Raw genomic sequence first — 26,337 nt, 5'->3', positions numbered from 1 at the left:
GGCCCACGTTCACGACCCACTTCGTCATCTAGCCGCTGGCTAAATACGACAAACATCTCATCTAAAGCTTTCTAACTCTTTTGAAGATAGTTAGAAACGAAAATGTAATAATCGGCGCACGTGAAGCGTAATTCTGTCCTCGATGTTTGAATTTTGCGGCCCAATATCGTCCGTCAAATTTTCTTCAATTGGAAATTGTCGACTATATCGAAGAAGAAGAAATTTTCTACTCCATCTAGAAAACGATTGCATTAACGCACGAGTTATTTGAAAGAAGACTGCGAACGAAGAACTTGTGACAACTTGGTTCTAAAAAATGTTTCGATCGCAGAACCTGCAATTCTTACAAATTTCAAACGATCAAACTAATTAGCTAATTAGCAGGAAGATCGCATTGTATCATATGGAAATTACTTCGACTAGACACGCGACAGTTTACAAGATACGTGCAGTCGAAATTTTATTTTAAAAAAGGATGTTTCGTATGCATGAGCCTGATACAAAATGCTACGAAGGAGTCCTGATAGAAAATTCTAAAAAGTTTGTGGAAAGGTTCGAAGGAACGAACACAAGAATATCAACGAAAAAGGCTTGGCTGATTTCTCTAAAAGCAGTTTCATCGCAAAAATGCGAAAGATTGAACTAACTTCCGTGCAATTTGCACGTGACGAATAGTGTTGCACGCAACGTTTTTTAAAGGAGAAAACAAAAGGAAAAATTCCAGCGATTCACAGCAGCGAATTGCATACGCTATACGAGAATATGTTAAATTATTTCCACGAAGGTAGTCAGGATAGATAATAAGTGTTCCGAGTTTTCGTTGGACGAATAACGGGCAACGAGCGAACTCAGGCTATTGCACTTTATGTCTCTGGCTGCAATCTGTACGCACAGTCCGTAATAATTACGCTTCCCGCGTGCGTCTTACGCATTCGTAATTATGATTTTTCCGGTAAACTGAGCTCATTCCCGTTACCCTCGCTATATTTTCCTCAGACGATGATTTTAAAACAATTCTTTTAATCGATGGACCAAACATTCGCTGAAAGCGAACAGACGAATCTCACGGTCGCTTGAGAACGCTTGGAAAATTAAGAGAAGTGTTGGATGGTTTAAAATACATGGAAAAATTGCTGCAACCATAAACGTGCTCATCGCTCAGAACAGTTGAAACATTCGATAATTTTTAGTCGTAATAACTCAGAGAAACGTCGGATGGCTTAAAATGAATCAAAGAATTACTACAGCCATAAATGTCGTGATCGCTCATAACATTCGAAATTTCAATAATTTCTAGTTAATAATAAGTCAGAGAAACGTCAGATGAAAATAAATCAAAAAGTGACCGAAGCTATAGGCGTCTCGGAATGCTTCGAGTTTCAATAATTTCGAGACGTAATAACTAAGAGAACCGTCAGATTGTTTAAAATAAATCAAAGATATCACAATCGTTCGGAACACTCGAGACATTCAATGATCTCTAGCCATTATATCATGATTAACAGGAGCATCAGATTGTCTAAGATAAACGAAGGCATTCCTAAAGAAAAAAGCCATAGACGTGGTAATTCTTTGGAACACCTAACATTTCATTTTAATTTCTAGTGAGAAATAACGAAGAGAAGCGTCAGATTATCCAAAATAAATTACGAATGGACCGCATTATAACGTTTTTTAAGATAGTCCGTCAACAAGCTTGACAAGCAAAACGGAACAAAAGAGGACGCGCGAGCTTGTGAAAAGTATGAAAATGTTTGGAGATGCTGGCGGTGGTGTGAAATTTGCGAACATTTCAGCCGGAGATTATTCAATGCACCTATACAATGCAGCTGTGCTGCAATCACGATGCACACAACGCCGCGCCATGTTTCAGCGGTGGCAAAAAGAAAAAAAAAAACAAAAACAGGAAGGAAAAAATACCGAAGGAGGCTTTCACTTCACGCCCGATGAGCAGACGGAACCGTCTCGAGGACTTTTCGTTTCGATTCCGTGGCATGTGCCGTTTTAATGACCTCTGAAATCTGAAGAAAAGCCAACGTAGTAGTGGTTACTATTTAAGGAACGTTAATTAAACTGCAATTAATCGAATGCGTGAATTAAATATCACCTTAAAAGAATAACACGCATCTTTAACATTCGACGATTAAAACTAGATAATAAGAAACTAGATAGCAGAATTTTCGAACACACGCTTAGGATTTGCACGAAGATAAACGCAGGTTCGAGTTTGAAGTTCTTTCAAAAGTACATCTAAGACTGGCGATGAATGAAAAAAGACTGCGAAGTTGAATTGGACACTGAATCTCAGATTAAATTAACGGCAAGTTTAAAGTTAAGTCGATGATAAGTTAAAATTTAAGTTAAAGAAGTTCATAATCAACCGAAACGACGAGTCGTCAAAATCAAGTGAAAAACGAGTAAGAATAAATGTAAAACTAAATGAAAAGTATAAGTCCAGGACAAAGTTCAACACGTTCGATTCAACTCGTCACGTTCATTGAAGTTAAACTAAGTTAAGGTTTGGTCGAAAGAAGTCTAGGATTAAATAGAGAGTAAGTGTGAAGTTAAGTTTAAAGCGAAACTCGAATTTAAGGCTAACATTGAGTCGATGATAAGTCTAAAAGATGTTCGAACTTGAGCCAAGATCAAAGTATACTAGTATGAAAATGTAAATTTAAATCGACGAAGAAATATTTCATGCTTAGATTTCGAAAATATCGCCTATCCAACCAGAATTTATTCCTTCGCGATTCAACCGTGAACACGTCGCAGCACGACTGTACAACAAAACTACGATTTCAGCAATTGGAAGCCCGCCACCTATCGTGTCGCTGTTCCATCATCTTCCGCGAATAAAAACGATCGACTCGGTTGAAATTAATACCAGAAGGGGAAAAAAGTGGAGGATCAGAGCGGAGTTCTGTAGCAGTACAAGTTGTTCACCCGGAGAACTCATGACGCAGTGAACCGGGATGATGCTCGATAACATACCGTTACACTGATGTAACAGACCTGTCGGCCCGTAAACTTACTCTTGCGTACAAATACACGGAGAAAAAGAAGGTACAGCCTTGAAGATCGCGGAGACCAGATGATCGTTACTTCAAGGATCACCGATCTTCGTCAATTAAACTCGTCGAAGAACTCTTTTTTCACACTTCTAAGTTTCTAGCTATCCAGATTACTGTAGAAAACTATAAATACCTTGCCTGAACGATATTCATAGCGGCCGAAGGATTTGCAGCAACGAGAAGACACAGCTGCAATATCTAAATTACGTTGGATCCTCAAGATTCGTTTTCAAGATTGGTAAATAATTATTTATTCGAAATTTGTACGAAATAATAAGAAAATATCGAATTCGGTGAAAGAGCGGTTGATAGAAAAAATTTCAGTTCGGTTAATAGAGAAGACGTTCATTAAGGAGATAATGTTTGATTCTCTTGGAACTTCTTTGTCGAAGAAGTGATCTGATTTCCACTGGTTTTTGTTAGTTTTCAATTATCCTTTAGCGGGAGGTGGACTTTTCATTTCGAATTCTGCGCGAATTTGTCCAAACCGTGATGGGAATTATAACGAAAATTAGCTTGCACGTTTAATCTCACGGCTAGTGGTCTGTGACTTTGCATTCTTCGCCGAGATTATCGATGTGGCTTATCAATCTTTTGATAAATACACACTTGCCCTAAGCATCTTGTTACTTCTATAACACATATTTGCAGATGTTTAAAATTCGTTTGGAAATTCCATCGCTATAACTATGATAGTCTCGTTTACACTGCTAATCGAATCTCAAAATATTTTCTATAGCACGCAAGACTAATAACTGTAATACTAGCCAACCAGCTTTAATAAGCTCGTAAAACTTTTCCACCTGTAGTATTCGAATACTGTGGCGGATCACTGTACACGCAGATAACAAAACCTATTAAGATCTTGAAAACAGAGAAAGACCAAACAATTTATCTAACTGTTTAATTTTGCACGATTTATCAAACGTACCCAGGAATCTCGTTCTCCGGGGAATAACCAACCATCGCGCATACTCTGAACTACAGCGGGGCTTTAATTTAAGAATTCACCAGTCCCGTGCAGTTTCCTAACGACGTCCATTATTATTAATAACGCTGTTGGGCATGCAGCTCGTCGTATGCAACTGTTGAAGTTATGGAGGTTTTATTCTTCGACGCGGATGCTGTCCAACGCGAGAAAATTACGTGAAATCGCTCGGCTCAGCTTTTCACGCATCCATGAGCATAATGAACTGGGTAAATGGGCCACGAGCCGAAGACGTATCGCTTCTAACACGAACACGTCTGAGGAAAGCGGGTCGGTTGCTCTTCCTTATCAATTGAGTGATCGGCTTATCAATGGGATCGTGTTCGATATTGTTGCCTGGTTTTAGTCCAGGAAATTCCAAACGTTCCAGAAAATTGTTAAATCCGCTGTAATCGTCCTTACGCGCTCTCCTCTTTCCTTTTCTTAAGGGTAGTTTCTCGCGTAACCAGTTAAGAAGAAAAATCGAGGAAATATCTTCCACGTGAATCGAAGGTAAAACATTTCAGAAATATACTTCCAGACTTAGAAAGCCGAATTCCAAGGAATACTGCCGCCTGTTTTGTCAGATGCGTCACGGTTTAAGAATCGATGACGGGAGCACGTACGTTGCTTCTAAACGTGTGTTTCTCCAAGCTGTGTTAACGTGATTTAACGTGTTTAAACGTGACGCACACGATAACTGAAAAGCTAATTGATCATCGTCGATCAATTTCGTGCAAAAATTATTCGCTTTATTACAAATTTCTCCAGGCTCTCCAAATATCAAAGGCTCCGATCGAGCCTAAGATCCTCGTTCGAATTTTTATTTATGAGATTTATTTTTTTATTTATGGCAGTTTATATATGCCTCGATGAAAGTGAATAAGTGGTGGTACACACACACGCTGGTGTACCACGTTGTCATTTATTTTGTCATTAGCTTGCGTTGCTCGGATGTGTTCAGAAGATTCGCTGCAAGACTGTCGGGACGAGTGTGTAGTCGCGATTGGTACCCTTTGCTAAATTGGATGATTACTTCCCTTACTGTCGGAATGCCGGTTTTCTTGTTGATTTAGCGGTTCGGAATATACAATCTACATTCGTAATGGCTCTTAGCTTTTTGTCTCGCCATCTTCCTATAATTTTTACGTTAGAGCCAGAGGCTGTGGAGCATGGTTGGCTGGCGTGTGGCCAAATTGGCTTTCGTATTGTCTTGTATATTCATAATTTGTTTATGTTTGACAATTGGTATTTTGGGCCGATCAGATACCAAAGATCTCTTGGTATTTTTCGTCCAAATGTTCTCTCTTTTCGACAGTATACATTTTCCATAGCCTGTCTAAATATACGCCAAGATACTTTACTATTTCCTGCTGGGATAATTGTTAACTTTTGCTCGTTTTATTGCTCCAACTGACAGCTGAGATTATATGTTTTTCCTCGTGGCGAACATTACGTGGGAGGATTTGTGATATTCACATTAAGTGTTCTTTCTTTTCTCTTTTTTTTTCTTTTTCCTCAAGGATTGAATTTTACAATTTTACTTTCGAATAGAACTTTATGTTTGTTTATGATAGAACAACAACGAGTAGAAGCATCCATAAAATTCTTATTAGCCGGAAATTTCTATTCGAATTAATGTAACCGAAAGAAATCGAGACAAATTTTACTCCTCTTTTTACACCTCGGTTTACAACTTCATTAGCCTGTACTGTATAGAGGCTTGCTCTTTCTTTATTAGCCGAATGGTACACGTTTTCTCGAACCTCAAAGTTTCACCCAGAAGTCCATTGGCAATTTCTTTGCCAAAAAAGAGAAAGAAGACATAACGAAGAATTTATTATCGATCGTAAAACTCGCGAATTAGCTTGAAAAGTTTCACGTTCAGCCGTTTGCGGACGAGTGTCGAACGAAGTCGTGAAAGCCGATGGAAATATTTTTCGAGCAAGTTGAATCGATCGAAGAACGAAGATATCGAATACATACATCTCAGTTTCAAAATCCATCGTGACTGTGAATCCCTGCTGTTCGAATCAACAATCGCGATTTATCGTTCGACGCCGGGTTTATATAATAAAGGAGTCCCGTTTCCAACGCGTTACCTCGCTTTCACTTCTTCCCCTGTATCAGTTTATTGATGCGTATACGTGGTTACACTTGCTGAAAAATTCACACGTGACACACGGTCATTCATCCTATGTGTTTTCTACGAGCTCTGTTCCGGATCTATTCTCCACTTGTTACCTAACGTTATACAGGAAGAAACCAAGATACTGTAATTTGTTCTTATCGAACAGGTACTCGGAAATGAGAGAAATTTGACAAGAATTCTCGATACGACTGCGAATCAACGTTTTATTTGCAGGTTTCTCAGTTTTATCGATCTTTAACCAGTTAGCTGTTTCTGACGAGTATACTAGTCATGAAGAAATGGCGATATTTCGTGTTACGACGAGTATACTCGTCGTGCTTAAAAGGTAGTCACAATTTGCCGTTTAAATTGCGATCTAGTGAAAACTGAAATATGTTTGTAAATTTTCAGATGTTTTCAGATGTTTGTTTCAGAACAAATAAAAAGATATGAATAATTGTTATAAAAAAAAAACTGTACATAATTGAACAAAGTAATTTTTCTCTCCTTTGTTCAAAGAGGTCGCAACAGCAAACCGGTTAATGAAACTTTAAAGAGGAATGAAAATACCATGGATGTTTGATGTAGAAAAACTATGCAGATAATAGAGAAAATTAATGAGATTCGAAGGATTTTTCGTCTTAAAGATTATTAACAATAATACGATAATTTGTCTTTGTAAAAAATCGAGAAGTTAGAGAAAACTAATAAAAACCTCGATACAATATTAACTGAAAATTTTATTTCTAGGATTCTCAACTTTATCGATCCCTAATGAGATTAAACAGGAAATCAAAGTACGATAGTTTCCTAAAAAGATGAAGAAAATGTATAAATTTGCAGGATTTTCTCAATGATTCCTAAACGGAGAATACAACAACTTGCTATTATAAAAAAAGTGTCTAACAATCGGCGAAAATTAATAAAATAATTGATACGAGTGAAAGGCATAGATTTTACATTCAAATTTCATGTTCGTCAATTGTCTATGAATTTATGGCGCATTCTAAAATAAGTGACCCTTAATTTTAATTGCTTTTATTTTAATATAAAATGTGCCAGCAATTTAATGTGATTTTATGGAAAAAAATTTGCAAAAAATCAATGAAACTTTGTATTAACAAAAACCTCCATACAACTCTCTCAATTTTAATGATTCTTAAATGTTATCTCTATTATGTCTAACACCCGATATCACGTTAAAACAGTACACCAATGATCTCAGTCTTCCTTTACCCGCGTTTCCTTATCAATGTCCCGCATAAACGGGACAAAGCCTAACTATAATCTATCCAGTTCCTACTTGAATGTTAATATGGTGTAATGGAAAAACATGGAGCTCTAAATAAGAGGTAAAAAGGGGACCCATTGTTAGTCGTTAGAGGTTACCTTTAGCGTATAGAAGAGCTTAACGAGCTCAATTCACCGGCAAGAAATGCTAATAACGAATTAAGCTTGCCAGCAGATGAATTGTCAACGCAGGCAATCAACGCATATGCAAAGGACACCGTTGTCTTGCAATCTGTTGCTTCGTATAAGTCTTTATCGCGAGATCCAATGTGATTATACTTTTTTTAATCTTCTACGTTCCACTCGTGCTAATCGAGAATAATTGTTGCGATTCTTGGTGAGAGATGCCACGGTTCTTGGTGAAAAGTATCACGTTCCTTCGCTGAGGAATAGTACAATTTCTCTTTAGATATTTTTGGACTAATCCGTCCTGGAAATGAAAGTTCGATGAATGGCGACGTGTAAATTATGAAAGCTGTCGCGTTAGAAAATTTCTTATATCCGAATAATTTCTTCTTGATACTGAACTTCTTTGCGTTTCTTCTACTTCCCATCTTTTTTATCTGCAATAGCCTCTTTCTCTCTTTGTCGCCGTCGTTTCATCAACGAAGACATGAGAACGTATAGATATTCGATTTTCACTGATTAGTATCTTATTTGGAAAATTATTTCCCAAATAATCGGTCAAATGAACGGAACACGCGAAATGCATGCAACATTCGAAAATGTAGAAAAGTAACCAAAGTTGTCATGATAACATTTAGTGGAAATCCTGGAACCGAAGAGTGTTTGTGGAAAGCGCTGTAAGCGCCAGTAAGAAACAAGTTTTTCAGAAGGGAAAAGGAACCTTACGCATTAACGTAGTCCAAATTGTGAAAAAGGAAAGTGTATCCATAGAAAAGTCTGCGTGTGCCGCCTCTTAGTTGTAAAGAAAACTCGATGTTTCATTCGTTTAGACAGATGGCACAGACAAAAGCCAAGAAACGATTATCTAACGTTTATTCGCACCTATATTTTTCTCTACAGAGACGACGTTGTAACACAATTTTCCAACGTTATTAACCAGTTAGCTGCTGCTCTCTGAAAAGCGTGTACGTAAAACGCGTCGCAAAAAGCAAACGATGACGAGTATATTCGTCAAACACAGGGTATGTATGGCTGTTATAACACAGAGTTAAGTTGCAACGAAACGACTGTTTTATTTTTTAATTTCACTATTAACAGGGTTCATCGTAACACAAAATATTGCCATTTTCTAGTGACGAGTATACTCGTCAAAGACAGGGTATGTATGGCTGTTGTAACATAGAGTTAAATTGCAACGAAACGGCTGTTTTATTTTTTAATTTCACTATTAACAGGGTTCATCGTAACACAAAATATTGCCACTTTCTCGTGACGAGTATACTCGTCAAACACAGGGTATGTATGGCTGTTATAACATAGAGTTAAGTTGCAACGAAACGACTGTTTTATTTTTTAATTTCACTATTGACAGGGTTCATCGTAACACAAAATATTGCCACTTTCTCGTGACGAGTATACTCGTCAAACACAGGGTATGTATGGCTGTTATAACATAGAGTTAAGTTGCAACGAAACGACTGTTTTATTTTTTAATTTCACTATTGACAGGGTTCATCGTAACACAAAATATTGCCACTTTCTCGTGACGAGTATACTCGTCAAACACAGGGTATGTATGGCTGTTATAACATAGAGTTAAGTTGCAACGAAACGACTGTTTTATTTTTTAATTTCACTATTAACAGGGTTCATCGTAACACAAAATATTGCCATTTTCTAGTGACGAGTATACTCGTCAAAGACAGCTAACTGGTTAATAACTGTTTAGAAAGGGAAATTACACTTAAATTCTGTACTATAGCATTCTCATTGCCACGTAAAACATTTCCCAATAAGATAATTATGATTTTTCAATTTTTTGGCGATTACAGCGTTTTTTACAATGACTCTTCGATTAATCTCGTAACATTGTGAAATTACATAAATATCCGCAGACTACTAATAGCACAGCGATTTGTGAAAGGGAATGGTCGAGAGGATGAAGACGACGCCCGACGAGGTCTCGTCGAAGGCGTTTAATAAATCTAGAAGAAGAGAAAGGGTCCTCCCGGCGGTAAATTTTAGGCGCACGTGGCTCGATCACACGCCGTGTATCGGCGTTTACTTTGTTGAGCTTAATCTAGGTAACGAACGAGAGAAACGAGTTGTCCTTTCTCCGAAAGGACCGTTAGCCCGATTTCCACCTCGTTTCGGATATGTCAGAAACGAAACAGGTGCCTGTTTGACGAGACCATCCAAAACTCTCGTCGTGATCCTCGATCCTTCATCCGCTAGGAACGCTTGTTTCCGATCAGAAATCGATCTTGCTCGACCTACTTAACCAGTTAGTTGTTTTTGACGAGTATACTCGTCACGAAGAAATGACAATACTCTATCTTACGTCATGCGTGAAAAGTAGTTACAATTTGCTGTTTGAATGGCAATTTAGCAATTGCAGTAAATTGCAGTAATAAAGTTAAAAGATAGAACAGTCATTTCTCACTTAGTCTGTGTTTGACGAGTATACTCGTCATCACTTAGTTGTTGCGATGTATTTTAGGTACACACTTTTCAAAGAGCTCGCAACAGCTAACTGGTTAATCCAACTTGTCGAACGAAAGTATACTACGTACGACGTGTTAATTTGTTTTCCTCGCATTTCACGCGCTCGAAGCATTCGCACCGCCTTACCGAAGCATTAGAACATTCGAATTTGTTCAGTAATTTTTTCCTGTTGTATTCTCTTTATTAATATTAATATTAATGCGATACCGAGATTGATTATTAGTCCGCGAATTTTTTATGCAAATTTGTTTCTTTGAAAACATAATCGAAGAAGCAGACAAGCATTTTCCAATATTTTGTGCATTCTGTGCAATTTTTCATTAATTCCGATATCTTCCTTTGACAAGAATTTGACTGCAGAGATCTACAATTTTATTTTTACTTCATTGGCGAGCTGAGGATATTCTTATTGTTCGATGGATTCTAAAACTACGATGCTATAAAAATAAGGGATAATAATATGCGACAACTGTTTATATTTATACCACTTTCATCGCACTAATATAATTTACTTCTGTTAGAAAAATGGATCAACGACCTAGTGAGAATTTTGAAATATAAAGCAACCGTGGAACTCTGAAAAACGCTTTGAGCCGGATTGGTAAAGTTAAAAACGGCAGCGTTTCCTGTGATTCAGTGTGTTCAAAGTTCGACGACACCGCCGGTCTAATTCGAGCAATTCTGATCGACTCACGGGGAAATTGCACCACTGGCGCCTGACAGTGTCCCTGAAATGTGCACGGCACTACGTTTCAACCGAATAAGCTTCACCCGAATTAGAATCCTTTGCATGGATAATTTATCGAATGCACGTGTTAGAGAAAAATGTCTAAAGAGAAACATTCCTTTACTGTGGAAAAAGGAGTTTGATATTCTGATTCTTTGTCGATCGAGCTTCAGATTGACAAGATACGTTAGAACAAAAACAAAAAAAGAAGAAATAAATATAAATAGCTAAAAAAGTAAACTAGTAACCGAAGATCCCAAGATACCAATCTTACTTAAGATTTCCTTAAACATCAAACTATTGAAAGAAACTGTGGTAAAACGAATGCTCAGCCACCCTTAGCTCCTAAAGATTCCAAAATACTACGGCTGCTTAAAATTATCTCAAGGGCCAAATAGCGAAACGAAGCTGAACCCTTAGTCATCGATCCTCCATCATCCCCCCAAGACCAACCCTCAGTCACCAATTCTCACTTTATCAACCAAAGATTCGAAAATAGCAGCGCTATTTAAAGATCTGCCTAACATCGAATATACGGTTAAAACAACTTCAACCGAGACAAGAAGACACCAAAATGCATCTCTACCGAAGGTCACATTAACTAAAGTATCAAATAGTTGAAGAAAGATGTGGAAACCTCTGTTGTCCCTACAAAGTAAAAATTCGAAAATACGCCTCTGTTTAAAACTCCCCTAACTATCAAACAGTTAAGAGAAAGTTGTAGCAAGAAAAATCTCGAACCACTGCTCTCAAGCAAAGATTCCTGAGTTATCCCAACAGACATTCCAAAATGAGCCTCTGCCTAAAACTCGCCTAACTATCAAACAGTTAACAGTCAAACTGGTTAAATGAAAATTGCAGTAGGAAGTTACCAAACAAAGATTCCTAAGTTATTCCTAAAGGTTTCAAAACACGCCCCTGTCTTAAAACTCCTCTAACTATCAAATAGCTAAAAAGACAAAAACAAAAGAACAAATCTTGAGCCACCACCGCTACCAGTCAAAGATTCCTAAGTAGCTCATAAATCCAGAGAAATAGAGAGAGAAGGAGAGAGAGAGAGAGAGAGAGGCCACAGCTGTTTCTAAGCATATCGAAGTGGTCGTTGGCCAAGAGTTAACAGGATGACACCGAGATTAGCAAAGTGGATCGCTGTGTCAATGTTGCAGCTGGCAACGCGGCTGGTTGCCTCGGTGCTGCTATGTCGTATCGGTGGTGTTATCGACTGGCAAAGGGGCGCATGCGTTCCAACCAGCCCCCGTCCTTACAACGGCACATCGACGAGGACGTGGTCGTTTCTAGGAGACCGAACAGTCTAAACAAATGGTATCCGAATCCTTCCACATCCTGACACTATCGTACCACCTTTTTAACGCTCTTCCTTTCGCAACACTCTGTCATCGTCGACCTTGTTCTCGATTAGAGGCGTGAAGTTAAGCTCGTTCCTCGAGCTGCCTCGTCTCACGAGCGTCTTCTTTTTTCCGATGAGCATTCACATGGCCAACGAAGAAGGAACGACCGTGGATAACGTCTTCCGGCTGACGATCTTTATTGACGAAAGAATCAGCCTCAAATAGGCTGAAATACCCATTGAATAAGCTCGAGCAATTATCTGATCAGATTGCGTTTATTGCTGGCTGCATCGGTGCTGTCGTAACGCAGCTCGTCGCCTGAAAATATTGATTTCCTATACATTCGCGCCGTGAAAATTGGAATAAACGCTGCAAGTATCTGTACACGCTCCAACTGACCTTCCTCTGTGGTCCATCTTCCTTGACTCGAATGATTTTGGTGAAACTTCGTTTCCATGTACAAGTTTCGAAATAATGATTTCCGTGCGATAAAATTAGTATTCGATTATTCAATTACTGTGGTATTCAAATATTCGAAACATTTTAAAATTTACGAATATATTTTAGTTCTCGCTAAAATTCCAACTTAAACAGCAAATTGTAACTAGTTCTTACGCATGGCGAGTATACTCGTCGTAACACAGAATATCGCCATTCCTTCGTGACGAGTATACTCGTCGAAAATAGCTAAGCGGATAAAGGTCAGAAAAATCGGTGCGCTCGAAAATGAAGTTTCACCCATGATTTTCTACATATATGTATATACTTGGTTATTCGACGAGGATCCTGAAGATAAGAAATTTTCTCATGCAAAGTCGCACGTGTTTGTCTTCGCATAAATTATTTTTCTGATTAACATAACGTCGAGACGTTCTCCGTAAATAGAGCATCGTGTAAGTAAGACGTGCCTCGAGCCACGTTCTCCACCGCCTTCCACCGTCTGAAAATCTTCCTCGGGGCTGATAAACTGATCAAACAAATTTATCACTTGTTCCGGAACGCGACAAGAGACCTTCGTACGTGTTTAACCAATCTGGATCGACGTATAAATCAACAGAAGTCGTGTTAAATTCGTCTTATCGACGCGGAAGCAACTTGGTTTCATTCAATCGTGTCACTCGTTGCACTTTTGCGCCAACGTGTTTCGTCAACGTTACAATTCGCTTCTTCGGGGCACAGCTGAAACTTCTTCGCTGAGATTCAAAGTACGAACAACCGTGGAAAGTAGAAAAATCGCTGGTATCGCGCCAACACGCTCGGATAGTCCGCAATTGCAAATACGTTTGCAAAGATCGATCGTCCTGCACACGCGAGAGCCTCTTCGATTCCTAGATGACGCACTCTCTTTCGTCGTGCTTTGTTCTTTGTTCTACGCTTCTGTTCATTTCTGTATATGCGAAAGTATACCTTCGGCACGCTTCGAAAACCATAAATACTCGGACAGATATCATCGATTCCGAGGAATATCTCATACACAAGTTAGACGTATTTACAGACATTCGGATTTACGATTAGCAATTTGAAATTCCAAGAATCGAACGAGCGCGGTGGTGATCAAGAAACGCGGGAATCATGAAACTTGCAGCGGATCGATGGCCGGATGGCGGTCGTGTTTACAGAGGAAAAGCAGTCTGGAAACTCTTTACCCGGTCAACGAGAGTTCGTAATCGAGAATCGCAACTCCGCACTGGGTTCTGTCGACCATGCAAGCAGAGACGCCGAGCCAGCGAATAATCCGCCTCTCCCTTTCCGCTGCTCGTTCGCTGTGCCGCGACCAGAAAGGGGTTCGATCGTTGCAGAACTATCCACAAAACGATTTCTGATAATATTCTTTGTGGAAGCGAAGCTTATTATGTTCTTCGAGTTCCGTGAAAATACCGCCGTTTATCTCGTTTCTTAAGGCTTTATTCGTTAGACCGTTTTATAAAATTGCTATCTATAGCGAAAGATCTATGACGACGAGGAGAACGTGCTTGGCAAGTTTCTACCAATAATCTTTGAGTAAATAATGAAAAGAATTGAAATAGGCCAAACGTTTCCTTCCTGCATCTTCTCTTTCATAAGAATTCATAAAACTCTTAACCAGTTAGCTGTTGGGACCTGTTTAAAAACTTTGACAACTGCGTGCCTAGAATTTGTAAAAAGTAAGCGACGACGAGTATACTCGTCGTAACACGGACTATTGCCGTTTCTTCGTGATGAGTATACTCGTTAAAGACAGCCAACTGGTTAAACGAAAACTCTCTAGTTCGTTGTTTTATCTAGTGACTTTGCTGGATACTTTGCAATATCTAAGGCTTGGAAAAATGTTACCTTCCGATATTTCTCGAACAATGTTTCACGATATTCTGAGACTTGCAGGAATATTAGCTCGTAGTATTCCTTGATGAAAATTTTACAAGGTATATATAGGGTGGTTGGTAACTGGTGGTACAAGCGGAAAAAGAAGTCGAAAATATAGAATAAAAATTCTTTTTTTTTTTTTAAATTTTTCTATGGAGACAACGATCTACAGTGAGATCCGTTATAACGAGACGTGATAAAGTGCACGCGTACCGAGCGAAAATTCGAAGTCGATTTTCTCGAAAACAAAGCCTCGAACGAAAAATTTTTATTTTATATTTTCGACTTCTTTTTTCGCGTAGAATCACCCCCTTTCCGCTTGTACCACCAGTTACCAACCACCGTGTATACAATTTTCGACATAGATTGTTGCAATTTGAAGCGATCACCAACTTGCAATTTATTACATAAATTCCGCGAGAATTTTCTTAATTGCCTTATCTATCTACAAATTAATGTCAAGATGAGCTTTCGTTCGAAGCTAATGATACTTCAGAAAGTAAACTCTACGATTTGACTGTCTGATTTTCTGGATGACCTTCGGTCCACGACATCCACAGACAGGGACCCTCTTTTATTGAATTATTCGACTCATCCGCATCGTTTCCCTGCAATCTAAAGGGTGTCCCTTTGATTGCCCTATTTGTTTAACTGGACGACGTAGTCGCGTCGCTTTAAATTCCCTTACAAAAAGAATCCTGGTTTTAATTGGTCACTCGATTATGCTCAATTGCTCGCTCCGGATGATACTCGGGCAAAAATCTAGTGGACCAACGAAAAAGAGAAAAAGTACGTGCCATGATTTCACAAATCTGTTTTATCAGGCAGAAGAACGTTCCTCCTTCCTGATCTCTCATTCTATTCGTCTTCGCTCGTGTTTTAAAAATCCTACGAAAGCAGAATATTACTAAACGTTTTACTCGTGTATATACGTTCCAGGAGCAAAATACCGTAGAAATAAAATTTCACAGTAGAAATTCCCAAAGTAAGAATGTCAGAGTCAGGAAGAAAATTCTAAAATAGGAATGGTATATCTAAGAAGAGAAAAAGAGAAGATTTCGGAAGAGGGAGAGTATCCCTGGATTTATCTCAAACAACAAAAAACTAACACTCGTAGCAGAGAGCTAAATAAACCTTTGAGCACCCTCTTGGTTCTCACCCTCGCGTCAAAGACAACTCGCTTTCTTCACTTTCTTCACACTTGCCCTGACCTTAACCCATGCGGGGTTCTCAGATAATAATTAAACAATCACTCGCTAACGAAGACGACTCGGAAAATATACAACGCTTACTTCGTTATTTATCTCTCCACTGTTGAGAAAGTTGAAATTTGGCCTCTAAATGTACATTCACGTGTTTAATTCTTCAATATGTACAACTGCATGCTATCGAAAGAAGAATAAATAGGATTTTATTTTAAGAATACTAAACTTACGTTTAGCGTTGTACAAATTCGCGTTTTATCGACGAGACGTTATTGGTCTTTAACCAGTCAGCTGTTTCTGACGAGTATACTCGTCACAAAGGAATTGCGTAAAGTTAAAGATCAAAACAGTCGTTTCGTTACGACTCGATTCTGTTATTATAAGAGTCAGGCACGCTCTGTGTTTGACGAGTATACTCGTCATCGCTTACTTTCCGCCACGCGTTTTACCTACGCGCTTTTACAACAGCTGACCGATCAATGTATAACGTACAGCGATCAAAAAATGGAACGACGTGTTCTCCAAACGAAGTTCAAAGTTGAATTTTAAAATATGGAAGTTCAGCTGCCTCGAATAAAGCGTACCAGGCTCGTGTCTCAGCCAAGAAAATGCGAAATACATCGTCCTGAAGAGCCGTAGATGCAAAGCAGTTGAGAACTAGTTTTCGCAATAATCTACGCGTCGAATTTTAAATAGAATCGCAGGATTGCTATCACAATCGGTAACGTGATCGGTAACGCAATACATCGATACACGGTGTAATTAAATTAACTCGACAAAGAAGCAGTCGAGTGAGAAACGCTGAGCACTTGTTTGAATATGTATGTCGTTTTGCTCGTGGAGAGTTTCGAGAAAGGCTGCTTCGAAATAAATAACCCACAGTCTTATCGCAGCTAATCTAATCTAACACATCGGCATCGTATTCCGCGATGGTCACCCTCCGCACGATTTATCGTCGATTTACATTCAACGTCTCTCTCGCTCATAAACGAAAAACCAATCCCTGCGATCGCTGCCTGCACTTCCGAGCGTGACGAATGTTGGAAATTATCCGTTCGGCTTCTGTTGCAGAAAATGGATAACTCAGAGTCAACCAGTGATCAGGTAAAAATCGATTTTTCCAAATGGAAAATCGAATCTTTTGTACGTAAAACAAAAGAAAACATTTCTCCATTTTAAGGGGACAATCTGCAGCAATTTCGTTCAAGATCCTACGAATAAAATTAGAAATTTAACAAAAATGAAAATACTATACTAAAGAAAATAATTAGCTGCGTTACGAAGCTAGGAAGGAACGAAGCAACCAAATCCCGAAGAAACTCGACAAGCGTAGAACCATGGTGATTAATTTCACATTTCTTACAACCTCCGCTATATCATTTGCCTGTAAACGAAACTCGTATCCTTCTGTTACGTGGAAGATCTGAATCTCAACTTCGAATTCGATCTCCGAACGATCTACGATAAATTCGTTGATTATCCAAACACCATGAATACCCACGATTTTCCGAGTATTTTCACGAAAGTGGAATAGAAAATGTACAGTAACGAGCAAAAGCGTGAACATAGTTTTAGTCTTATGCTAGTTTCATGCAGAAGGCGGTAATTCCAGTCATTTATAATCATCTCATTGCCACTTTACTACATAATTATTTCATTTTGTATAATTACAAGGTGAAACTGATCAACAAAACGTAACACTTTATTTTCATTAACATCAACGATACGCGGAATATTTCTCGAAAGTAGAGACGGAAATGAAATACCGGTGGCGTTTGCGAGTTCCTCGTCACGTGCCGAGATTGTTCAACAGAAACAAACGATGATAAAGCGGCGAAACACAGAACGCATCGTCGCAGCTGTGAAAACACCGCCTTCTGCATTCGGTCGTCGTCTATTTTCCAGATGAAATCGAGCGACTCGTGTTGAACACGAGTCGGATTCGCCTAGTTCTCGGGACAGAGCGTCGAAACAAGCCGCTTTCGCGAGGGAACGGCAACCAGGAATGCCGTTACTAGCTGCACGTGCCGATTATAATCGCGCCATCGATGCGCGAGCGCACCGATTTTCACAACGAAAGTGATTTCACGCGCGATCTTCCGAGTCCGTTACGTTCCTCCGTGTTTTTGCCACTCGCTCGTTTCTTCTTCCACCGTTTTTTCGTTACAGGGTTTTTCATACGTTTGACAAGTAACGGATGTTTCGCGGAAGATCTAGACGAAGAACGATTCTCTGGTACAGAATCGGCAGAGAGGAACGAGTGTTCGACGTACGTTGGAAGCAAGAAGGAGCGCGATCGCTTGGGATAAAATCAGGAAGAGGGGCAACGAATTTTTTGCATTAAACGGTTACGATGAATGAAAATCGGAGGAGCTTCGGAAAGTTTAGCGGGGAAGTAGCACGATCTTTGGACTGCGAATTCGAGATGGGAAGAGATGGTTGTTTCGTACGAATTCGACAGAGAAAGATTAATTCAAACAAAGAAACAAAGAAAAATGATTCTTTGGTATGGGATGAATTTTTGGTATAGAACGGTTATTATGATTAACAGGTCGGAGAAGCTTCGCAGAGATTAATGGCCAAGTGGCAAAGTTTGTAATTTAAGGGAACCGAATGTAAAGTTCAACTTTAGTAGAAAAATCTCTACTTTCAGATATTGTTGTAAGTATTCGTAAATTCTTGCATAAATTGACAAACGTATTCTCCAGATAAATGCAGATTTTGCACATTGTTTCCTGTACTTATCTCCGTTTTGGAAAAATTCCAATCGTAGGTAGAACGGATCTAACACCATGAATATCATTTCCAACGCATATTGCGAATATAACGTTACATACGACTCTATATAAATTTAACATTACGCTAACATTACGAGAATAATCGATGTAGTATGATATAGTACATAACAGAGGAGGAAGTTGTGAAGAGAATAACTTCAACACTATGTTACAATTACTAAACATACAACACTATAAATACAATTTTTACAATAAAATACAAACAGTGGAGGGAATTCTACATAAGTATAAAATCTTCTACAAGTCTGTTCCGTAAGAGCAACCAAACTGACGTTAAGAAGCTACTTAGCCGATAACGCGAATAACTTTTTCTTTCTCTTACGCTTCAAAGTTGAATGGAAAATTCTAATTCTGAGGTATTAAAGATACGACAGAGAATTGAGCATAAACCGAGCATAAATTAAGGATACGAGGAATAAAGCAAAAGCTCTTGGACGATAAAGGGATCAAAGTTAACGTTTAACGCGTCATCTGTCAATCCACGGGCCTTCAATATCGTCAAGGTAGAAAAAAGAAAAAATGTCCGAGCTACCCGACTCTTAACCCTGTGCTCGTGCATGTATGCGATACTCTTTGACTGGTGGTTTTAGTTGTGAGCGTGAATTATTGGAAATCCATTACTTCTGAATGAAAAGACTTGCACGAGCCCTCGTGCCCGTGTCTTGCCTTAGCCGATAATGCCCAACCGACGAGTATATAATATATTTATTTTCGACGAGATCACTGCGTGTTTCGTCACGATGAAATTCTTAACACAATCGTGTCTTTCCATTAACCGCTTTGTCATTAGAGACTTGAATCTCTTCTTGTGAAATAAACCTTGAGGAATTTCATGAAAGCGACCGCTGGAAGACGAAGAATTGGGAACCTGGAATTTTCAAGAAGCGAACACGCGTAAGAAATTGTGAGGATTCGAGAGCCAGCACGTTTCAAGAAGAAGAAAGGAAGAATTGCTTACGGATGATACCAATTTTCCCACAGACGTATGATCTTCCATTACAATGGTGAACCCCTGCTGCAAAATTGATCGCATTTCTACGATGATCTGGTGGCAAGCCTTTCGCCAAATCAAATGCCTGCAAGATAAACTACTGAAATTACCGTTCTATGATTTCACGATAAATAAACTGTACATTTTGGAAACTCGTGCATTTAACGCTGCACAAATAATCGTGTTCGTATACGAATTTCCTAAACTGCTAAAGAAACTCTGACCTGAAACATAAAAAATTAACAAGGCAGCGAATGTTAAGGACGTTCTAATCTACGCAGCGATATTTTAATATTCTAATTTAAAATGCAAAAAAACAATCGATGTAATGTTAAACATTCTCGAGCATAGTATATACAGGATGGTTGGTAACTGGTGGTAGAAGCGGAAAGGGGGTGATTCTACGCGAAAAAAGAAGTCGAAAATATAGAATAAAAATTTTTCGTTCGAGGCTTTGTTTTCGAGAAAATCGACTTTGAATTTTCGCTCGGTACGCGCGCACTGTATCACGTCTCGTTATAACGGATCTCACTGTGGATCGTTGTCTCGATGGGAAAATTTAAAAAAAACAAAAAGGAATTTTTATTCTATATTTTCGACTTCTTTTTCCGCTTGTGTCACCAGTTACCAACCACCCTGTATAATTTCATAAACAATAAAATAAGACCAATGTGCGATACCGGTGCTCGTAAGATATTCAGTGTATCGTGAAACTGACCATTCGTCACCGTAACACGGAGACGATGCGCTCGTTACATTTATGAGAACAATTAAGGGCAGGCAGGAACGTGAAGCAATTAGCGCGACGCGTATGCAGATGCAACGCAACGATCAAAACATCGTAGCAGTGGCGAGACACGCACCGGCGCGAGAGGAAACGCCGTATCGACGACGAGAATGCATCATATGTGTCGGTGGTAAGAAAACGCGACGAGAAGCGGTGCACGTGATACGACGCTTAGCCGACGCGTTTATAGAACGGTTGAATATTTATAAAGCGTGGCAATGACTCCAACCGAATGTTAAAAGTGTCCACGTAAGTGCATCTCTGCCGTAAATACGCCAGGGGATGCTCTTACTGCTTACAAACTGAACTGTCGTTGTACAGAGTTATTCGTTTTTAAGAATTTGTATTTTCCACGTGATCTTGCGTAGAATACTTGCGTAGAAAAACATAGTATTTGAGTATATGACGTATGTATTATAGGTTTAAAAGATAAAATTGTTCGATAAAATTGAGAAATACAGTGGCTGCAAAGGGTACTTTTACATCGTTGTATTGTTATAATATACCTTGTTATATATTATATGTATACCTTGGTATATCAAATTTCATATCATTTAGTAGTACTTGCATATAACTACAAAAATTTAATACTATGAAAGCGATACAAGGAAAGGAGGTGATAAAAAAAAAGTGCTTAAATAAGGTTACGTGCGATACTTTCTGTAGTCACAATGGAACATTTAATCTTAAATATAATATTGGTAAAAGCAATAATTCACCTAAAGTACAATTTTGTAAATGGAAAGATATAAGATTAAATAAGATAAATTGTTCTGACACTTGAGTCTCAATCCGTCGTATAGTTTATACCCTCTTCAATTTAAAAAATCAGTCTTCGTTCGTTACTTATATTCATTTCAAGTTCTCAATTATGGAATATTCCATCTGCGAGGCTGCTTGATTTATAGAGATGCCCATAAAATAACGTTTAGATTAGTATAAAAGTGTGTATACGTGAGATTTTCCATCGAGTATACCATCTGATGGTATTTCTAGGATTTTTTACGGTGATTAAAGGGCAAAGAGAACAGGTATCCATTCATGAGGCACAGTGAGAGAAATGAAATAACCTTGACTGCTCTACGAAGCTGTCATCATCGATGCACAGCTCCGTCCAAGATTCATTCACACGCGATACGAGCTCTGCGACGATTCGATCGAATTAACCTCTTGCCATATCAATTTTTCCCTAACCATATACGTCAACGTTAGCTATTTACTTCTTCGATCTAATGCGAAACATTTACATATATGTTACACGCAATTTATATCAATGATTCGTAAACTGGAGGTAAAGGATAAACTATAACTAACTAGTTAACTTATTTATAATCTTTTAATTTTGAAGTGAAGTTAAAATCAAAATTGTATTTTTTAATACCAGTAAAATATCCTTCGAACGATGTGATTGGTTCTTCTCAAACAATATATCTCGTGATTGGTCCTTGTTGAACTGAAATATTACTTTAATACCTACATATGTCAAGTAGAATCTGCTGTCGTTGTAATTGGTCCTTTTTAAACAATATATCGTGTGATTGGTCCATTCGTATATCGTCTAAGACGAAACATTGAAATATTGTATTTACGTAATTGGTATATTCGATAATCCGTTCGATAATCTTGTAATATTGAATTAAAGTCAGAATTAAAATTGAATCTATTATATTTAACTTCATTACACATAACGAATAACATAATGAATGCGATATTATATTTCTTTGATTTTTTAATTAAAAAATTGGAATCTGAATAAACATTTGTCTTATCTACTAAACGTCATAATAATTGATCTACTTTGAATATTTTAAACATATATTTTTGCATGTTATATGCATTCTGTAGATTTTTGAAGCCTTAAATATCTCAAAAATGCTTTACTGATTCCATACCACAGGGCAAGCGGTTAATCGAGATTTTATCGACACCCAAATATTTTGACAGCACTGACGAAAATATAATCAGAACGACAATCACAATGATTTCCTCTATCAAGTTACTTTCCTCGCGATTACATAATTTGTAACGTCAATATTATGAAATGATACTTTCGGTGACTTACCATTTTTTATTGGAATATGGGAACCGTATCCGAAGCCCGGAGACACTTACAGCTACGGTTGACTATGGACGCACAGAAACACGTTACATCGACTTTGACACACTTCTCGCGAATCTCGAAAGAGCAATCGAATTATCGGTTTCGAAAGCGACAGAAGTTCGAATGATGTATTCCACGATTACAGAACAGCGAGCACTCGCGAACAAATAGAGTTCGATTTCACGACTTGTTCAAGTGAATGACATTAGAGCACATCAAAACAGTCAGTCACCGGCTAACATTTAAGAACACGATCCGTATACATCCAACCAGTTCAAATACCCGAAACAGACTGGCTGCTTCCTTTTCGAATCGTAATCTACTTTGGGAAAGCGCCGTTAGGTGGCAGTAGGATACAAAAGCCCACCATATTGAATCGTCAATAAAAGCGCTTTCGTTCGAACGCTATTTGGATCAAAACAAAGCAATTAATATTTATTTAAAAAGTTGATTTAATCTTGAAATATTATTGGAAACTTTATAAACATCGCAAAAGGAATTTTAATAAGATTTTCATTGTTATTTCATGAAAGATTGTTGCTTCATTGATTAATATTTATTTAAAAAATGGCTTTTATCTTATAATGCTATCCAACAACCCATAAATTTTCTAATCAACAAAATAACAATCTTTTAAAAATGATAAGGAAAATTTAATACAAAATAATTGATATTTGTAACAATTCGAATCTCTAAAATTATGCGATATCAATATTATATTCTAGGACTGAAATAGCATTCTATGAATAACTATGAATAGAATGAACAATTTATACTGGGACAGAAATTTATTGCAAGTTACATAAAGTATTATATATATGACTCTTTTAATATTATGGACGGTCGGAACTCAGATTGGTCCCCCTAAAAAGCAACCGGTCGACCAAGTCAATTGTTCTTAAATAATATAAATTGAAGACTAAAAGAACGTGGCCAATAGTGACCAAGCACGAACAAGCAACCGCCACTTACGCATAACATGATAAACGAGAGAAAAAAGAACAGTGTGAATCACCAGTACCAGTCGTTAAATAATTTCTTACGCTTCTACAAGACTATTCTTGTCGAAGTAGTGAGACTTGAGCCCTAATATTCTCAACATTTTTTATTCAATAATCATATTTTGTTTTCCAATTTAAAAAAAAACATGCAAAAAAGAAATGCATATCTCATAATACAAAATAATAATAATCAGAATTTTACAATTTAAATTCAATGGTAAAAATCTAACAAACGTTTCGGTTCAAACTTTAATAACGATCTGATACTAAATAATTAACTGTAATTATAACTATAACATTTTTTTAATAAGGAATTGAATTTCCATAGTAATAGAAACGGTTAAATTGAAAATAAAAAATTTCGCTACCTGTAAGTTGGAATTGCAGACAGATGCATGATAAATTCTGCGTTAGGTGTTTTGACGAGAAATTTCATGCACGGAATGACTTGCACTTGCTACTCAATACTGACCGATTAGTAGCCAATTGGCACCCAATACAACCGTGTCAGATGCATCCAATTACTTCACGATTTCGTGTTTGTAGACAAACTAAAAAATTCATAAATATCCTATGAACACATGTTATTTTATACCGCGAAATGAGATTAGTTTGAAAAACGTGTCTCTCGCGATAACTTTACTATCTATAACTGTTACAAAAAAATGAAATTAGCTGGAATATAAAAAATGAGATAAACTGAATAATTTTATATGATTTTTGAGAAAATAAATTTAGTTTGCTCAAGTTATCTGGCAATTGATACGTTAACATGTTACATACATATATCAGTCATTAAAGCATGAAGTATGTTGTTCAAGAGCGGAAAACACGACAGAGCTCAAGTTTCCAACACGTTAATTATTGTTTCGCAAAGATTATATAATCAAATTTACATATTTTAAATTGAAAATTGTAATCGGAATAACATTGAAATATAAACATTAATATTTATAGTAAACGAATAAATAACTATGAAACTTACATTCGTACGTAGAGACGAGCATTCAATTCTAACCAAGTCATTAAATATTTAATCGAGTTTACGTGTTGCTACGATATAAAGATCAACTTATTAGCATATTTGTAACATACGCAAATTGTGAAATAAAAATTTTTTATTTCTGCCCTTGAATTGTTTCAATAAACCTACGAACGTTACCAACCATGCAGGCAAATATTCTATGCAATGGTTCATGCCGCTAGAGCTCGTGGTTGACGACCAAATAAGCAGCAGTGCAGTATTAATCTGACATTAAACGTAATTCCTCTCTCTCACAGCGGAGAAGAGGTATTTTCCTTCAAATTTCCGTACAATAATCATTAAATTGACGTGATCAATTGGTTCGAAAAAATGCCACGCGGTAAGCACGGACAAATTATTATTTATTTCACACTCGACACACACAGTTATCATCATTTCTTCCCCACCACATTTCTTGGCGAGAAAAACGCAATTTCGTATGTTATGACCTCGACGAACGAATTTGGATCTAAAAAAACGGCTTTCCTCTAGGTAAATATGTCAGTTACAAAGGCCGGAGTCGTCACTTCACTAACCCCGAGGAACTGGAGGAGCAACGACGCCAGGAGGAAAAAAAGCTCCAGTGGAGAGTCAGTATTTTTAAGTTAACCAACAGCACGACGGCTTAGATATTATTATTAAGTACGTAAGGTCGAATTATCCTTTGACGGTTGAGCGTGATTGTGCGCACCATTACTGAGATTTTTCATGGAGCACGATGCTCCATGTGCAACCGTTTGAGAGAACCGGGCACAAACCTTCAGAAAATTCTTAAGACTCAAAAGCGATGGATAGATCCTTAGATGATTTGTTTCATCTGTTCTTTCCACTTGCATTTGTTCTTTCGAAAAATGTAACATAAATTTTACTTAGGGGGCTGGTAAATAAAAATTCATTAATGTAAACGAAACCCTTCATATTTAAAAGTTATAATGATATTGTTTTTTTTAGAAGAACAAAGGAAAGGATAGTTCAAGTGATGAGGAAGATGAACCCAAAGCACACGGTGATTCAGTAAAAAATAATAGTTCCTCGGGGACAGATACCAACAGCGACTCAGAATCAGAATCGGAAACTGAGGTAAATTAATCGATAGAGATTTATAATAATCGATAAATGATAATTTTCCTTTCTTCTTTTAATTTGCAGGGAAAGACAAAGGGTGTAGAAAATTTAATTCAAGTTGAAAATCCAAATAGGGTACAAAAGAAAGCAAAAAAATTATCTCAATTAAATCAATCTTTAGACACAGCGAAACCAGATTTATCTCGTAGAGAACGGTAAAAATCAATGAAACATACAGAAGTTCGTAACATGTAAAGATTGGAAAACTCATTTTTCTCCTCTTTTTTAGGGAACAACTAGAAAGGCAGAGAGCATATGCAAACTATCAGAAATTACACGCAGCAGGTAAAACGGAAGAAGCACGCGCGGATCTAGCACGATTAGCTATAGTTAAACAACAACGGGAAGAAGCGGCTAAAAAACGAGAAGCTGAAAAGAAACAAAAAGAACTCGCTCTTCAGAGGAAAACGGAACTTAGGCAAAAGGCTCTTGGCAAAAAATCCTAGAACGTTTTAACTCGAGTCAATTAAAAAATATTTGATGTCACAGCTATTATTACATTAACAATGATGAACAGTTAAAAAAATCTACTTTCATATTGATACTAATTGAATGAATCAATTTGCGCATTTACAGAATGCGTTTGATGGAAATATCCTTGTTTAATTATACATAAATATAATTATTACAATAACTAAACTATATCTGCATTATTATTCAATATCTCCCACCTGACATATAATCTTATTTTACTAAGTTGACAATTCAACAAAATAATCAATAAAATATTATGTTTACTTGCAATCTGCAAAGAAAGATGTTCCTAATATTTAGTTTTTAAATTATATATAATTAT

The 26,337-nt window shown here is 37.5% G+C and overlaps 2 protein-coding genes across 2 annotated transcripts in view; one reads left to right on the top strand and one right to left on the bottom strand.

The window, feature by feature from the left end:
• LOC117208924 (ADP-ribosylation factor-like protein 4C) overlaps positions 1–22,701 on the bottom strand; it is a 49,116-nt gene extending 26,415 nt beyond the window's left edge. The window contains exon 1 of the mRNA XM_033450451.1: positions 22,353–22,701. The gene's annotated coding sequence lies outside the window, so the exon portion shown is untranslated. The remainder of the gene's footprint in view (positions 1–22,352) is intronic.
• Positions 22,702–24,558: 1,857 nt separating this feature from the next.
• On the top strand, positions 24,559–26,183 carry LOC117208931 (28 kDa heat- and acid-stable phosphoprotein-like). The gene is made up of 5 exons (XM_033450463.1): positions 24,559–24,756; positions 24,909–25,006; positions 25,368–25,496; positions 25,566–25,696; positions 25,771–26,183. Exons 1-5 carry the CDS (start codon positions 24,747–24,749, stop codon positions 25,985–25,987), a joined length of 585 nt encoding a protein of 194 aa, XP_033306354.1. The 5' UTR covers positions 24,559–24,746; the 3' UTR covers positions 25,988–26,183.
• The last annotated feature ends 154 nt before the right edge of the window (positions 26,184–26,337 follow it).

This window comes from Bombus bifarius, unplaced genomic scaffold (assembly GCF_011952205.1).
Source record: "Bombus bifarius isolate JDL3187 unplaced genomic scaffold, Bbif_JDL3187 scf7180000007966, whole genome shotgun sequence".
NCBI lineage: Eukaryota > Metazoa > Arthropoda > Insecta > Hymenoptera > Apidae > Bombus > Bombus bifarius.
The sequence above is the reverse complement of the archived record's forward strand: the minus strand, read 5'-3'. Positions and strand labels throughout refer to the sequence as shown.